At 53.6% G+C, this 16519-nt stretch overlaps 1 protein-coding gene across 5 annotated transcripts in view; it reads right to left on the bottom strand.

The window, feature by feature from the left end:
- LOC125458364 (F-box/WD repeat-containing protein 11) overlaps positions 1 to 16519 on the bottom strand; it is a 230917-nt gene that overhangs the window by 50202 nt on the left and 164196 nt on the right. For all 5 annotated transcript variants that reach the window (XM_048543600.2, XM_048543601.2, XM_059650768.1 and 2 more), the window contains 2 exons: positions 7023 to 7209; positions 4617 to 4707 (listed from right to left, as the gene is read on the bottom strand). In XM_048543600.2, the coding sequence (XP_048399557.2) occupies positions 4617 to 4707; positions 7023 to 7209 (278 nt within the window). The remainder of the gene's footprint in view (positions 1 to 4616; positions 4708 to 7022; positions 7210 to 16519) is intronic.

Here is a 16519-nt window from a genome sequence, read left to right as displayed (position 1 = left end):
GAAGAAAGGTCACCAGACCGGAAATGTTAACTCTTCTTCCTTTCATAGATGTCATCACCTAATGGCGCTTTTGCAGCAACTTAGTTTTTGTTCCTGATTCACAGCATCGGCAATTCTTTCGTTTTTTTTTGAGTATGGCAGATTTCAGTGTTGAGGTTGAAATACTGAGTGGAGAGCAGATATCAGTGCTGGGGTAGGATATACAAGTGGACAGTTGCAGAAATCACTGCCAAGAGATATGCTAAATACAGCATTCCAGATATCAGTGCTAAGGTTGAAATACTGAATGGTGAGTGGAGCATACCAGTGCTTTCTTTTATTCGTTTGTGGGATGTGGATGTCGCTGGCCGGCCAGCATTTCTTGCCCATCCCCAGTTGCCCTTGAGAAGGTGGTGGTGAGCTGCTTTCTCAAATCACCGTAGTCCTCCAGCTGACAGTTGAAACACAATGCTATTAGGGAGGGAATTCCAGGATGGCCTACTCCAGCACCTACTGTCTATTGTCTATTTTGACCCAGTGACAGTGAAGGAATGGCAATATATTTCCAAGTTAGGATGGTGAGTGGCTTGGAGGGAAGCTTGGAGGTGGTGGTGCTCCCATACGTCTGATGCCCTTGCCCTTCTAGATGGAAGTGGTCATGCGTTTGGAAGGTAACAAAGTGTGGAGCTGGATGAACACAGCAGGCCAAGCAGCATATCAGGAGCACAAAAGCTGACGTTTCGGGCCTAGACCCTTCATCAGAGGAGGATGGGGAGAGGGTTCTGGAATAAAAAGGGAGAGAGGGGGAGGCGGACCGAAGATGGAGAGCAAAGAAGATAGGTGGAGAGGAGAGTATAGGTGGGGAGGTAGGGAGGGGATAGGTCAGTCCAGGACAGACAGACAGGTCAAGATCTTCAAAATCTCCCCTTCCCCCACCGCATCACAAAACCAGCCCAGTTCGTCCCCTCCCCCCACTGCATCACACAACCAGCCCAGCTCTTCCACCCCCCACCCTGACCACTGCATCCCAAAACCAGCCCAGCCTGTCTCTGCCTCCCTAACCTGCTCTTCTTCTCACCCATCCCTTCATCCCACCTCCTTGACCTGTCCGTCTTCCCTGGACTGACCTATCCCCTCCCTACCTCCCCACCTATACTCTCCTCTCCACCTATCTTCTTTTCTCTCCATCTTCGGTCCGCCTCCCTCTCTCTCCCTATTTATTCCAGAACCCTCCCCCCATCCCCCCTCTCTGAAGAAGGATCTAGGCCCGAAACGTCAGCTTTTGCGCTCCTGAGATGCTGCTTGGCCTGCTGTGTTCATCTGGCTCCACACTTTGTTATTTTGGATTCTCCAGAATCTGCAGTTCCCATTATCTCTGATGCGTTTGGAAGGTGCTGTCTGAGGATCTTTGGTGAATTTCTGCAGTGCATCTTGTATATAGTACGCATTGCTGCTACTGAGCATTGGTGGTGGAGGGAGTGAATGCTTGTGGATGTAGTGCCAATCAAGCAGGCTGCCTTCTCCCAGGTGGTGTGAAGCTTGAGTGTTGTTGGGGCTGCACTTATCCAGACAAGTGGGGAGTATTCCATCACACTCCTGACTTATGCCTTGTAGATGGTGGACAGGCCTTACAGAGTCAGGTGGTGAGTTACTTGCTGCAATATTCCCAACTTCTGGACTGCTCTTGTAGCCAGTGTTCATGTGGTGAGTCCAGTTGAATGTCTGGTCAATGGTATACCGCAAGATGTTGAAAGTGGGGGATTCAGTGACGGTTACACCATTGACTGTCAAGAGGCCGTGGTCAGATTGTTTCTTATTGGTGATGGTCTAGCCTGGCATTTGCCTGGCACAAATGTCACTTGCCTGGCACAAATGTCACTTGCCACTTGTGAGCCCATGCCTGGATGTTGTCCAGATCTTGTTGCATGTGAACATGGGCTGCTTCAGTATCTCAGGAGTCACGAATGGTGCTGAACATTGTGCAAGCATCGACGAATATCCCCACTTCTGACCTTATGATGGAGTGAAGGTCATTGATGAAGCAGCTGAAGATGGTTGGGCCTCGGGCATGACCCTGAGGAATTCCTGCTGAGATGTCCTGGAGCTGAGTTGATTGACCACACACAACCACAACAATCTTCCTCTGTGTCAGGTATGACTCCAACCACCAGAGATTTTGCCACCTGATACCCATTGATTCCAGTTTTGCTAGGGCTCTTTGATGCCATGCTCAGTCGAATGTAGCCTTGATATCAAAGGCTGTCACTCTCACCGCACTTCTGGGATTCAGCTCTTGTCTATGTTTGAACCAAGGCTGTAATGTGATCAGGACCTAAGTGGCCCTGGTGGAGCCTAAACTGGGCGTCACTGAGCAGGTGCTGCATGATAGCACTGCTGATGACATGTTCCATCACTTTACTGATCAATAGTAGACTGATGGGGCAGTAATTGGCTGGGTTGAATTTGTCCTACTTTGTGTGTACAGGACATACTGGACAATTTTCCACATGGTCGGGATGATACCTCCCCCATACAGGTACAACACTGGTATGTTCTGGAGCATAATTCTTCAGTACTGTTGCCAGAATGTTGTTAGGACCCATAGCCTTTGCAATATCCAGTGTCTCCAACCACTTCTTGCTATCTCATGGAGAGAATCCAATTGGCTGAAGACTGGTATTTGTAATGCTGGGGACTACTGGAAGAGGAATGGATCATCCACTCGGCACTTCTGGTTGAAATTGCTGCGAAACTTGCTTCAGCCTTATCTTTTGTACTGATGTGCTGGGCTCTTCCATCCTTGAGGATGGGGATATTTGTGGAGCTTCCTCCTCCTGTGAGTTGTTTAATTGTCCACCACCATTCACAGAGTGTTGCAGGACTGCAGAGCTTAGATCTGATCCATTTGTTGTGGGATTGCTTAGCTGTGTCTATCACTAGCTGCTTTTGCTGTTCGGCGACTTCACCGGGTTGATACCTCATCTTTGAGTACGCCTGGTGCTGCTCCTGCCATGCCTTCCTGTACTCTCCATTGAGCCAGGGTTGATCCCCTGGTTTGATGGTCATGGTTGATTGGGGGAATATGCCAGCTGTAAGGTTACAGATTATGCTGGAATACAATTCTGCTGCTGTTGATGGCCCGCAGTGCCTCCTGGATGCCCAGTCTCGAGTTGCTAGATCTGTGCACAGTCTGTCCCATTTAGCACAGTGATAATGCCACACAATACAATGGAGGTTGTTCTCAAAGTGAAGGCAGGACGTTGTCTCCACAAGGACTGTGCAATGGTCACACTTACCGATACTGTCATGGACAGATGTAACCGCAGCTGACAGATTAGTAAGGATCAGGTCAAGTATGTTTTTCACTCACCACCTGCCACCAGCCCAGTCTAGCAGCTATGTACTTTAGACCCCGACCAGCTTGAACAGGTGCTGAGCCACTCTTGGCGATGGACCTTGAAATCCCCCACCCAGGGTACATTTTGAGCCCTTGCCATCCTTAGTGCTTCAAGTGCTGTTCAACATTGAGGAGTACTGAATCAGAAGCTGAGGGAGGACGGTATGTGGTATTCAGCAGTCGGTTTTCTTGCCTATATTCAACTTGAAGTCATGAGACTTCACGGGGTCCGGAGTCAATGTTGAGGAGCAACACCCTCCCAACTGTATACCAGATATCATTACTGGTGTTCAACATTATTAAGTGGAGAGTCATGGGTTTCAGAGCTGAGCTTGTGATATACTGAGTGGAGAGACCCAGATATCAGTGCTAGGGAGCCAAATTGACTATAGATTTGGGATATCAATGCTGTGGGAATATATGCTTATTGGTGTTGAGGTGTTATTGGGTGATGTGTCTTGAAGAGATGTGAACGGCTACCTTGAGAAATGCATTAAGTATAAACTTGCAGATAATTCTAAACTGTGTAGTGACAGCAAAAACGGAGCATGGATGCAATTGAAGACCAAAGACAACATGAGCTGGTGGGCTGGTACTGGAGCAAATTAAACCCATACAGACCAAAGCACAGATGTGACAGATTCAAAAGAAAATGCTTAAGGGGAAATGCACGGGGCACATTTCTTCTTGATTACTGCTCATTGCAACATTGGCTTGAACCAAATCAATCAAGAGGCTTAATACAGTAGAATCTGAGCCAAATAATCACCTTTTCAAAAGGAAGATGCTTTAATTAAAAGAAACCAAAAGTGTATGAAAATGTACTGGAAAATGAGATGAGGATTGATAGTTCTTTTTCGGGCAGCACAGTGACAATGGGTTGAATGGCCTCCTGCACCATAAATTTTCTGTATTCCTATGTGTAAAAGTACAACACTGCAATCAGTTGGATGCTTTGGTTATCTTGATATTTTATAGTCAAACATGTATTGCTGTTCTAATAGTACAGCAGAAACTAGTATTCAGTGGTAATGACCAAACAGCAGTAAAACCACACAAAGGAGTACTGGGGACAGTGATAGAACAGAATAAAAACAGGGACACCTGAAACTGAATTATGAACAAACCAGGCAAATTGACATCTCCAAATCACTTTAAAACTCAGTAGCCTATTGTAAAGTCAATTGAAGAACAGAGAACATGACAACCAACTTCATATGAATGAATGGCTTGGACATACCTCTATATCCTGGATTATCTTTGGATATAACCCTCTGTAAAATGAATTTGGCGGACCATCAGCAGGCCTATTTTTAAACAGATATTGTTCCCTGGGAAGGAAGGGCAGAGGCATGAGTAAATAGGGTAAAAGCACACAATGTCAGTGTTCGAACATAGAACATAGAACAGTACAGTACAGCACAGAACAGGCCCTTCAGCCCACAATGTTGTGCCGACCATTGATCCTCATATATGCACCCTCAAATATCTGTGACCATATGCATGTCCAGTAGTCTCTTAAATGACCCCAGTGACCTTGCTTCCACAACTGCTGCTGGCAACGCATTCCATGCTCTCACAACTCTCTGTGTAAAGAACCCGCCTCTGACATCCCCTCTATACTTTCCACCAACCAGCTTAAAACTATGACCCCTCGTGCTAGCCATTTCTGCCCTGGGAAATAGTCTCTGGCTAACAACTCTATCTATGCCTCTCATTATCTTGTATACCTCAATTAGGTCCCCTCTCCTCCTCCTTTTCTCCAATGAAAAGAGACCAAGCTCAGTCAACCTCTCTTCATAAGATAAGCCCTCCAGTCCAGGCAGCATCCTGGTAAACCTCCTCTAAGCCCTCTCCAAAGCATCCACATCTTTCCTATAATACGGCGACCAGAACTGGACGCAGTATTCCAAGTGCGGTCTAACCAAAGCTTTATAGAGCTGCAACAAGATCTCACGACTCAAACTCAATCCCACTGTTAATGAAAGCCAAAACGCCATATGCTTTCTTAACAACCCTGTCCACTTGGGTGGCCATTTTAAGGGATCTATGTATCTGCACACCAAGATCCCTCTGTTCCTCCACACTGCCAAGAATCCTATCCTTAATCCTGTACTCAGCTTTCAAATTCGACCTTCCAAAATGCATCACCTCGCATTTATCCAGGTTGAACTCCATCTGCCACCTCTCAGCACATCTCTGCATCCTGTCAATGTCCCGCTGCAGCCTACAACAGCCCTCTATACTGTCAACGACACCTCCGACCTTTGTGTCATCTGCAAACTTGCTGACCCATCCTTCAATCCCCTCATCCAAGTCATTAATAAAAATTACAAACAGTAGAGGCCCAAGGACAGATTTTTTTTCTTGTTAATATTTTTCTTGTTAAAGACTGCCTCATAATATTAGTCTGCTTCCCTGCGAATCACCATGTCAGCTTCACTAAGGAACACAAGAGTAGCAGAAGGCCATTGAAGCCCTCATGCTTTTTCCATGGCTGACCTACGGCCTAAATCCATATACCAGTCTTTGCCCATATCCCTTAATATCTTCGTTAACAAACATTTAACTCAGATTTAACATTAACCACTGATGTATCTTCCACAAATAGCAGTGTATGCTATTTCCAAATATCTACCATCCTTTGTAATATAGAAGTGCTTCTTAAATCTCTCCTGAATGGTCTGCCCTAACTTGCAGATTATTCTAATTCTAGAAGCCCCAGCCAGTGGAAATAGTTTATCACCCCTGTCCTTTCCAGTTTTCAGATCCTTAACACATTTTCAAACTTCAGCTGCATTTTGACATAAAAGAAAAGCAATTAATTTGTTCCTATAGACGGAGCATGTGCCCTCTTAAATATGGCAATCACACATTAAGCCAACAATATACAGATCAATTGATTGGTTCAAATCGTTAAATTGGATCTAGTCCCTAAAGTTTTGTGGGATTGTTACTCTTAGCTGGGATGATGATATGACAGCTGGATCAATCTTTGTGCCCCTCAGAGCAAATTTGAGGCTGGTAAGAAAACTGAAGAATTGTGGTGAGGAAATAGAAGAATTCATCTATGTCTCAGATTCAGAATTGGTGATGAGGTAGGGTACAGTGGCATTTAGAAGATAATGCAGCATCTTTACTACAAAAATAAATTCCAAATTATTTATTTTTTATTTTAACACGCTTGTTAACCGGTTACGGGCTTCATTGGCTGGGCCAGCATTTACTGTTCATTATTAATTTTCCTGAGAGCAGTTAAAAGCCTGTGGGTTGGGAGTTAAATGTAGGCCGGGTATGGATGGCAGATTTCCCTCCAGACAATCAACTTTTTTTATTCTAGAACGTTACTGATTTCACATCTCGCCATCAGTCATGGTGGGATTCGAACCCATGTCCCCGGAACATTAACCTGGGGCCCTACATTTCTACACTAGTGATATTACACCTGACAATGCCATTAAGGGAAATTGGAAAAAAAAATGGATAAGAAGTCACCAATAAAGGGACAATAGGGTCAACGATCATAGGGTCTGACAAACACATTTCATATCCAGTGCAATTTTGGTAGAGTTTCTATTTATAGGTAGAGGCAATTGGAGTTGGTCTATTTTAATTCATGCACTGAATGGCGATTAAAGTAACTCACCATCCCCTTCTCTCTGCGAGGCCCCGCCACAACGGGTCCGTGCGCACCATCCGTTCAATCAGCTTTTTCCACAGCATTCCCTCGCCAATTACCCGCTGCCATTCTTTACACACCACCTCAGCAGCACACAGTGACTTTGCATCCAGGTATGACAGGATGTTCTCTGCTATGTGATCCAATCCTTGGGCTATGGATACAAAAGAACATTTGAGAAAAGCACATCAATTAATAAGCTAACCATCAGACTGTAGTTAGGGCATCAGCAACAAACCTCTTTCTAACTCAAGCAGTGAACTCCTTATAAGGCCTTTGTATGTCCCCCTCAGCAGCCCATCCCTAGTGATTTTATGGGTGAATATGATGTGTGATAAACCACAGTGAATCTCCAAAGTCAATCCCTGAACTGCACTAGTGGTGTTAATCTCAAGCACTACAATAGACTGGGTTGTTCCTTGACTCAACAACTAGTGTCAGGAACAGAAATCAGCTCGAAAGTCTGCTCACTACCTTGTGGGTCTCATGAGCTTCTGGATCTCAACTGCGAATACATTCTCTTTCCAGCACAGCTTGCTGCCCCTGCCTGGCCATATCACGACGCTGCTATTTGTGCCGGAATGCCCACTAAATAAGAACCGGAGCGATCTGGTTTCATTTTTCAACCAACTATTTTGAATAGAATTCATCAGTAATGAGCACTGCCATTAGGTAAGGGGCATACTGGTAATAGGTATCATTTCTAAGTTGAACAAAAAGTTCGACTTTGTAGCTTCATTGTCTGATGCACTGAGTAAAAGCAATTGCGACCCACAATATAAAAATCTGACTCAAGTATAGCAAAATTATTTATTTATTAAGCCTTCAACCCCTCAACTTTCATTTTTCCCCACAACACTAATTAAAAACCTTTGCCTTCAGTTTCCAAATCTGACACTGATCTGGCATTCTGCCCTTTCCGGTTGCTGGTAGATTTACTACTTCTGTTTCAGACTTATGGCTTTCTCAAAAGCAAAATTTTGTACACTTCATCAGTTGTCAAATTCCCATTCACACCAGTTCTCCTTTTAAATCATGGGTGGATTGAATGCATATTCTCCCCCTGCGTGGCATCATAGTTATTTCACTTATTCTTTCACAGGACACAGCCATTATTGAAAAGTCCAGCCTTTATTGTCCATCCCAAACTACCCTCAAGATGGTTGTGGAAAGTTGCTTTCTAGAACCACTACAGTCTGTTTGGTGTAGATACATCAACCGTGCTGTTCAGAACGAGTTCCACAATTTTGATACAGTGACAGTGAGGGAACAGTGATATATTTCCAAGTCAGCCTGAAGGGGAATTTATGGGCAAGGCTTTTTTTTCCTTAAAATCACTCTTGGGATGTGGACATCCCTTGTTGGCAAGTATTTATTGCCCGTCCCTTGCTGCCCTTGAACAGAATGGCTTGCTAGGCCATTTCAGAGTGCAGTTGACAGTCAATACATTGCTGTGAGTTGTGAGTCACATGTTGGCCAGCCCAGGATGGCAGATTTTCTTCTTTGAAGGACATTTATGAAACAGATGAGTTTTTCCCAATCATCAGTGGCTATATGGTCATCAAGAGATTTTTAATTCCAGATTTATTTTATTGAATCCAAATTCCAGCATCTGCCATGGTGTGATTCGAACCCGTGTCCCCAGAACATTAGCTGAGTTTTGGGATTAATACTCTGGCAATCATACCACTAGGTCATTGCTTCCTCACTTTTATCCCTCTAGGGCTTCTCTTACCACTCTTGATTATGTAGTTTATGGGTTGGGAAAATGCTTTAGGGAATTCTGGTTTTGATGACTAACTGGTGTATCTTGTAGACGGTACACGTGCTCATAACTTTGGTTAGCTCCTGCCAGATTTCACTGTAGGGTTTCCCCATCATGGTTGAGGACAATACTGGCTAAATCTCACTACCCGCCAACTTAGAAATATTATTCAACAGATCTACGCTGCCAGTGATTTAGCATAGCATGTTCATTGTGTCATACATTCAATACAAAGGAAAATCAACAGACTAACATGAAACAAAAGGTCTCAAAAAACAAATACATTGCACGTAAGTTGGACACACACTAAAGGTGAACTGGTTCATGGAATTCATCCTGCCCAGACACTGGAGGTATTCTGGACATGTTCACTTCAAAGCATTGCATAAGGGAAGTCAAGTAGTCCTCATTTTACTTTAAAAGACAAAAACATCAAAAGCTGTGACATTGTTTAATCTTTCAAGATCTGGTTCCTCGGAGTATGTTTCCAGGTTTGTGTGGTTTTGCACACCATTGCATTGTATGTCATTGGAACCCAGCAGAGCAGTAGACAGGGAGGGAAAAAAATATATAAAACGGTCAAAGTGAAAGACACCTCAGAAAGGCAGGGCAGAGCGAGAGACAGTCAATCAAGGGAGAACAAAAACGAGATAGAGTGGGAAAGGCAGAGAAAGAGAGACAGTGGAAAACCAATACAAAGTGAGGGAGAGATGCAGAAAGCATGGCAGGCTGGTGAACGTCAAGTAATTTGAACTTATGCAGTATTTCTGTTTTAGGAGACAATTTACTTGGCAAGTTATTTCAGTTCAGGAGTACAGTCCTGCACAAGCATGAAAGTGTTTCAAATTATACACAGGTTTTTTTTTCTCCCGCCAGATGTTTGTCTTACAGAAACCAGTCTCTGGCTTTAACATTGTTTGAATCATAGCTTTTCCCTAGGAATCAAAGTGTTTTTCAGGAATGCAACCCAACTGAGGACTACCAGTACTGTATTTCCAATATTGTTCTTACTTGTCTTAATTATAGCTTCCCAAAACAAACATGGGCTAGGAGCGGAAGTAGATCATTCAGCTCTTAAGCCTGCTACATCACTCAACAAGATCTTGTTTATGGCTGGTTTGTGTCACAAATTCCACACTTTCCCCTACACCCAATAACTTCACGTTTCTTGCCCTAATAGAAATCTACCTACCTGATATACATATAGTCAAAGACTCCACTTCTATACCTTCTGAGGTAGAGTTCCAAATTCGCACAACACTCAAAACATTTATTTTCTAATCCTGTCACAAATGCTCGCATAAACAATCATATATATAAGTAATGGCCTGCTTTTCCAAATGTGGTGGCACCTAGGCTTGTAGCCGAGCAAGGGCAAACTGCTTATTTTGTCAGACAACAGCTGTACTCCAAGCATCACTGAAGTATACGAGGGTACATTTTAGTGGAAGGAAGCTAACTTACAAAAGCCTTACAATGTGTGTCAGGGCAACAGAAAGATCTGATGCACAAGAAGTGAACTGAAGCACGGAGCTCATTTCTGGAAGGGTAGAATCAAACAGCAGGAATGTTACTTTAAATGTGTATAGAACTTTGATTTGACCATATTTACATTGCCATTTTAAAAATATAGGTATTCTGGAGAAGGTACAAAAATGAAGCTTCACTAGAATTCTATGAAAATGGAGAGGATTATGGATATCAGGAATGAGCAAATAGGCTGGGGGTTTTGTCAGTAGCGAAGAGAAGAATGACATATGACGTGATGGAAGCTTTTAAGATTATTGAATATATTTAAATCAGGTACATGTAAAGACCTGGGATAACGGGAACTGCAGACGCTGACGAGAGAGAGCGCGCGACAGCGCGCGCGAGCCAGAGGGAGAGAGCGCGCGCGCGCGAGAGAGAGAGAGAGCGCGCGCGCGCGAGCGAGAGAGAGAGAGCGCGCGCGCGCGAGCGAGAGAGAGAGAGCGCGCGCGCGCGAGCGAGAGAGAGAGAGCGCGCGCGCGCGAGCGAGAGAGAGAGAGCGCGCGCGCGCGAGCGAGAGAGAGAGAGCGCGCGCGCGCGAGCGAGAGAGAGCGCGCGCGCGCGAGCGAGAGAGAGAGAGCGCGCGCGCGCGAGCGAGAGAGAGAGAGCGCGCGCGCGCGAGCGAGAGAGAGAGAGCGCGCGCGCGCGAGCGAGAGAGAGAGAGCGCGAGCGAGAGAGAGCGCGCGCGCGCGAGAGAGAGAGAGAGCGCGCGCGAGCGAGAGGGAGAGAGCGCGCGCGAGCGAGAGGGAGAGAGCGCGCGCGAGCGAGAGGGAGAGAGCGCGCGCGAGCCAGAGGGAGAGAGCGCGCGCGAGCCAGAGGGAGAGAGCACGCGCGAGCCAGAGGGAGAGAGCGCGCGCGCGAGCCAGAGGGAGAGAGCGCGCGCGAGCGAGCGAGAGAGAGAGAGCGCGCGCGTGCGAGAGAGAGACAGCGCGCGCGAGCGAGAGGGAGAGAGCGCGCGCGAGCGAGAGAGAGAGAGCGCGCGCGAGCGAGAGGGAGAGAGCGCGCGCGAGCGAGAGGGAGAGAGCGCGCGCGAGCGAGAGGGAGAGAGCGCGCGCGAGCGAGAGGGAGAGAGCGCGCGCGAGCGAGAGGGAGAGAGCGCGCGCGAGCGAGAGGGAGAGAGCGCGCGCGAGTGAGAGACAGAGCGCGCGAGAGAGAGAGCGCGCGCGAGCGAGAGCGAGAGAGCGCGCGCGAGCGAGAGGGAGAGCGCGCGCGTGCGAGAGAGAGAGGGAGAGCGCGCGCGTGCGAGAGAGAGAGAGCGCGCGCGTGCGAGAGAGAGAGAGCGCGCGCGTGCGAGAGAGAGAGAGCGCGCGCGTGCGAGAGAGAGAGAGCGCGCGCGTGCGAGAGAGAGAGAGCGCGCGCGTGCGAGAGAGAGAGAGCGCGCGCGTGCGAGAGAGAGAGAGCGCGCGCGTGCGAGAGAGAGAGAGCGCGCGCGTGCGAGAGAGAGAGAGCGCGCGCGTGCGAGAGAGAGAGCGAGCGCGTGCGAGAGAGAGAGCGCGTGCGAGAGAGAGAGCGCGCGCGAGCCAGAGAGAGACAGAGCGCGCGAGCGAGAGAGAGAGAGAGCGCGCGCGAGAGCGAGAGAGCGCGCGCGAGCGAGAGGGAGAGAGCGCGCGCGAGCGAGAGGGAGAGAGCGCGCGCGAGCGAGAGGGAGAGAGCGCGCGCGAGCGAGAGGGAGAGAGCGCGCGCGAGCGAGAGGGAGAGAGCGCGCGCGTGCGAGAGAGAGCGCGCGCGTGCGAGAGAGAGAGCGCGCGCGTGCGAGAGAGAGAGCGCGCGCGTGCGAGAGAGAGAACGAGCGCGTGCGAGAGAGAGAGCGCGCGCGAGAGAGAGACAGCGCGCGCGAGAGAGCGCACGGGAGCGGGAGGGAGAGAGCGCGCGCGAGCGAGAGGGAGAGGACGCGCGCGAGCGAGAGAGAGAGCGAGAGGGAGAGCGCGCGCGCGCGAGCGAGAGGGAGAGAGCGCGCGCGAGCGAGAGGGAGAGAGCGCGCGCGAGCGAGAGGGAGAGAACGCGCGCGAGCGAGAGAGAGAGCGAGCGCGCGCGAGAGAGAGAGAGAGCGAGCGCGCGCGAGAGAGAGAGAGAGCGAGCGCGCGCGAGAGAGAGAGCGAGCGCGCGCGAGAGAGAGAGCGAGAGAGAGAGCGAGCGCGCGCGAGAGAGAGAGCGAGAGAGAGAGCGAGCGCGCGCGAGAGAGAGAGCGAGAGAGAGAGCGCACGCGCGTGCGAGAGAGAGAGAGAGCGCGCAAGAGCGAGAGCGCGCGCGCGTGCCGAGAGCGAGAGAGCGCGCGCGTGCGAGAGAGAGAGAGCGCGCGCGTGCGAGAGAGAGAGAGCGCGCGCGTGCGAGAGAGAGAGAGCGCGCGCGTGCGAGAGAGAGAGAGCGCGCGCGTGCGAGAGAGAGAGAGCGCGCGCGTGCGAGAGAGAGAGCGCGCGCGCGCGAGAGAGAGAGAGAGAGCGCGCGCGCGAGAGAGAGAGAGCGCGCGCGTGCGAGAGAGAGCGCGCGCGAGCGAGAGAGAGACAGCGCGCTGCGAGCGAGAGGGAGAGAGCGCGCGCGAGCGAGAGGGAGAGAGCGCGCGCGAGCGAGAGGGAGAGAGCGCGCGCGAGCGAGAGGGAGAGAGCGCGCGCGAGCGAGAGGGAGAGAGCGCGCGCGAGCGAGAGGGAGAGAGCGCGCGCGAGCGAGAGGGAGAGAGCGCGCGCGAGCGAGGGGGAGAGAGCGCGCGCGAGCGAGAGGGAGAGAGCGCGCGCGCAGCGAGAGGGAGAGAGCGAGAGAGAGAGCGCACGCGCGTGCGAGAGAGAGAGAGAGCGCGCGAGAGCGAGAGAGAGAGAGCGCGCGCGAGATCGAGAGAGAGAGAGCGCCCGCGAGAGCGCGAGAGAGAGCGCGCGCGAGAGCGTGAGAGAGAGAGCGCGCGCGAGCGAGAGGGAGAGAGCGCGCGCGCGAGAGAGAGAGAGCGCGCGCGTGCGAGAGAGAGCGCGCGCGTGCGAGAGAGAGAGAGCGCGCGCGTGCGAGAGAGAGAGAGCGCGCACGTGCGAGAGAGAGAGCGCGCGCACGTGCGAGAGAGAGAGCGCGCGCGAGCGAGAGAGAGAGAGCGCGCGTGCGAGAGAGAGAGCGCGCGCGTGCGAGAGAGAGAGCGCGCGCGTGCGAGAGAGAGAGAGCGCGCGCGTGCGAGAGTGAGACAGCGCGCGCATGCGAGAGAGAGAGAGCGCGCGCGTGCGAGAGAGAGCGCGCGCGCGTGCGAGAGAGAGCAAGCGCGAGAGCGAGAGAGAGAGAGCGCGCACAAGAGCGAGAGAGAGAGAGCGCGCGCAAGAGCGAGAGAGAGAGAGCGCGCGCAAGAGCGAGAGAGAGAGAGAGCGCGAGAGCGAGAGAGAGAGAGCGCGCGCGTGCGAGAGAGAGAGAGCGCGCGCGTGCGAGAGAGAGAGCGCGCGCGTGCGAGAGAGAGAGAGCGCGCGCGACAGAGAGAGAGAGCGCACGCGCGTGCGAGAGAGAGAGAGAGAGCGAGAGAGAGAGCGCACGCGCGTGCGAGAGAGAGAGCGCGCGCGTGCGAGAGAGAGAGCAAGCGCGTGCGAGAGAGAGAGAGCAAGCGCGAGAGCGAGAGAGAGAGCGCGCGCGCGGGAGCGAGAGAGAGAGCGCGCGCGCGGGAGCGAGAGAGAGAGCGCTGCGCGCGGGAGCGAGAGAGAGAGCGCGCGCGCGGGAGCGAGAGAGAGAGCGCGCGCGCGGGGAGCGAGAGAGAGAGCGCGGGCGCGGGAGCGAGAGAGAGAGCGCGGGCGCGGGAGCGAGAGAGAGAGCGCGCGCGCGGGAGCGAGAGAGAGAGAGCGCGCGCGCGGGAGCGAGAGAGAGAGCGCGCGCGCGGGAGCGAGAGAGAGAGAGAGCGCGCGGGAGCGAGAGAGAGAGCGCGCGCGAGAGAGAGAGCGCGCGCGAGAGAGAGAGCGCGCGCGAGAGAGAGAGGGCGCGCGAGAGAGATAGAGCGCCAGAGAGAGCGCGAGAGTCAGAGAGAGCCCGCGCGCGCGCGCGCGAGAGCAAGAGAGAGAGCGCGTGCGAGAGACAGCGCGCGAGCGCGAGCGAGAGAGAGAGAACGCGCGCGCGAGAGTGCGCGAGAGAGAACGCGCGCGCGAGAGAGAACGCGCGCGCGAGAGAGAACGCGCGCGAGAGAGAGAACGCGCGCGAGAGAGAGAACGCGCGCGAGAGAGAGAACGCGCGCGAGAGAGAGAACGCGCGCGAGAGAGAGAGAGAGCGCGCGAGAGAGAGAGAGAGCGCGCGCGCGGGAGCAAGAGAGAGAGACAGCGCGCGAGAGCGAGAGAGAGAGAGACAGCGCGCGAGAGCGAGAGAGAGAGACAGCGCGCGAGACCAAGAGAGAGCGCGCGAGAGCGAGAGGGAGAGAGGGGGCGAGCGCGAGAGAGCGCGAGAGAGAGCGCGCGACAGCGAGACAGAGCGCGCGACAGCGAGAGAGAGCGCGACAGCGAGAGAGAGCGCGTGCGTGAGAGCGAGAGCGCGTGCGCGAGAGCGAGAGAGCGCGCGCGAGAGCGCGAGAGAGCGCGCGCGAGAGCGAGAGAGAGCGCGCGCGAGAGCGAGAGAGAGCGCGCGCGAGAGCGAGAGAGAGCGCGCGCGAGAGCGAGAGCGCAGCGAGAGCGAGAGAGCGCGCGCGCGAGAGCGAGAGAGAGAGGCGCGCGAGCGAGAGAGAGAGCGCGCGCGAGAGCGCGAGAGAGCGCGTGACAGCGAGACAGAGCGCGTGACAGCGAGACAGAGCGCGCGACAGCGAGACAGAGCGCCCCAGCGAGAGAGAGCGCCCCAGCGAGAGAGAGCGCGTGCGTGAGAGCGAGAGCGAGAGAGAGCGCGCGCGCGAGAGCGAGAGAGAGAGCGCGCGCGAGAGCGAGAGAGAGAGCGCGCGCGAGAGCGAGAGAGAGAGCGCGCGCGAGAGCGCGAGAGAGCGCGCGCGAGAGAGAGCGAGAGAGCGCGCGCGAGAGCGAGAGAGAGAGGGCGCGTGCGAGAGAGCGAGAGAGAGAGCGCGCGCGAGAGCGCGAGAGAGAGAGAGAGAGCGCGCGCGAGAGCGCGAGCGAGAGCGAGAGAGAGCCAGCGCGAGCGCGAGAGAGAGCGCGCGAGAGCGAGAGAGAGAGAGAGAGAGAGAGAGCACGCGCGAGAGAGAGAGAGAGAGCACGCGCGAGAGAGAGAGAGAGAGCACGCACGCGCGAGAGAGAGATAGAGCGCGCGCGCGAGGGAGAGAGCGCGCGCGAGGGAGAGAGCGCGCGCGAGGGAGAGAGCGCGCGCGAGGGAGAGAGCGCGCGCGAGGGAGAGAGCGCGCGCGAGGGAGAGAGCGCGCGCGAGGGAGAGCGCCAGAGAGAGAGAGAGAGCGCCAGAGAGAGAGAGAGCGCGCGCGCGCGAGAGGGAGAGAGCGCCAGAGAGAGAGCGCGCGCGCGCGGGAGCGAGAGAGAGAGACAGCGCGCGAGAGCGAGAGAGAGAGAGACAGCGCGCGAGAGCGAGAGAGAGACAGCGCGCGAGACCAAGAGAGAGCGCGCGAGAGCGAGAGCGAGAGGGGGCGAGGGAGAGAGGGGGCGAGGGAGAGAGGGGGCGAGGGAGAGAGGGGGCGAGGGAGAGAGGGGGCGAGGGAGAGAAAGCGAGCGCGAGAGAGCGCGAGAGAGCGAGAGAGCGCGAGAGAGCGCGAGAGAGCGCGAGAGAGCGCGAGAGAGCGCGCGCGACAGCGAGACAGAGCGCGACAGCGAGAGAGCGCGACAGCGAGAGCGCGCGCGCGAGAGCGAGAGAGAGCGCGCGCGCGAGAGCGAGAGAGAGCGCGGCGCGCGAGAGCGAGAGAGAGCGCGCGCGCGAGAGCGAGAGAGAGCGCGCGCGAGAGAGAGCGCGCGCGCGAGAGCGAGAGAGAGCGCGCGCGAGAGCGAGAGAGAGCGCGCGCGAGAGCGAGAGAGACGCGAGAGCGAGAGAGAGCGCGCGCGAGAGAGAGCGAGCGCGCTGAGAGCGAGAGAGAGCGCGCGCGAGAGCGAGAGAGAGCGCGCGCGAGAGCGAGAGAGAGCGCGCGCGAGAGCGAGAGAGCGCGCGCGAGAGCTAGAGAGAGAGCGGCGCGCGAGAGCTAGAGAGAGAGCGCGCGCGAGAGCGAGATAGAGCGCGCGCGAGAGCGAGACAGAGAGCGCGCCGCGAGCGCGTGAGAGCGCGCGAGCGAGAGCGAGAGAGAGCACGAGCGGGAGAG

Source organism: Stegostoma tigrinum, chromosome 13, assembly GCF_030684315.1.
Source record: "Stegostoma tigrinum isolate sSteTig4 chromosome 13, sSteTig4.hap1, whole genome shotgun sequence".
Lineage (NCBI taxonomy): Eukaryota > Metazoa > Chordata > Chondrichthyes > Orectolobiformes > Stegostomatidae > Stegostoma > Stegostoma tigrinum.
The sequence above is the reverse complement of the archived record's forward strand: the minus strand, read 5'-3'. Positions and strand labels throughout refer to the sequence as shown.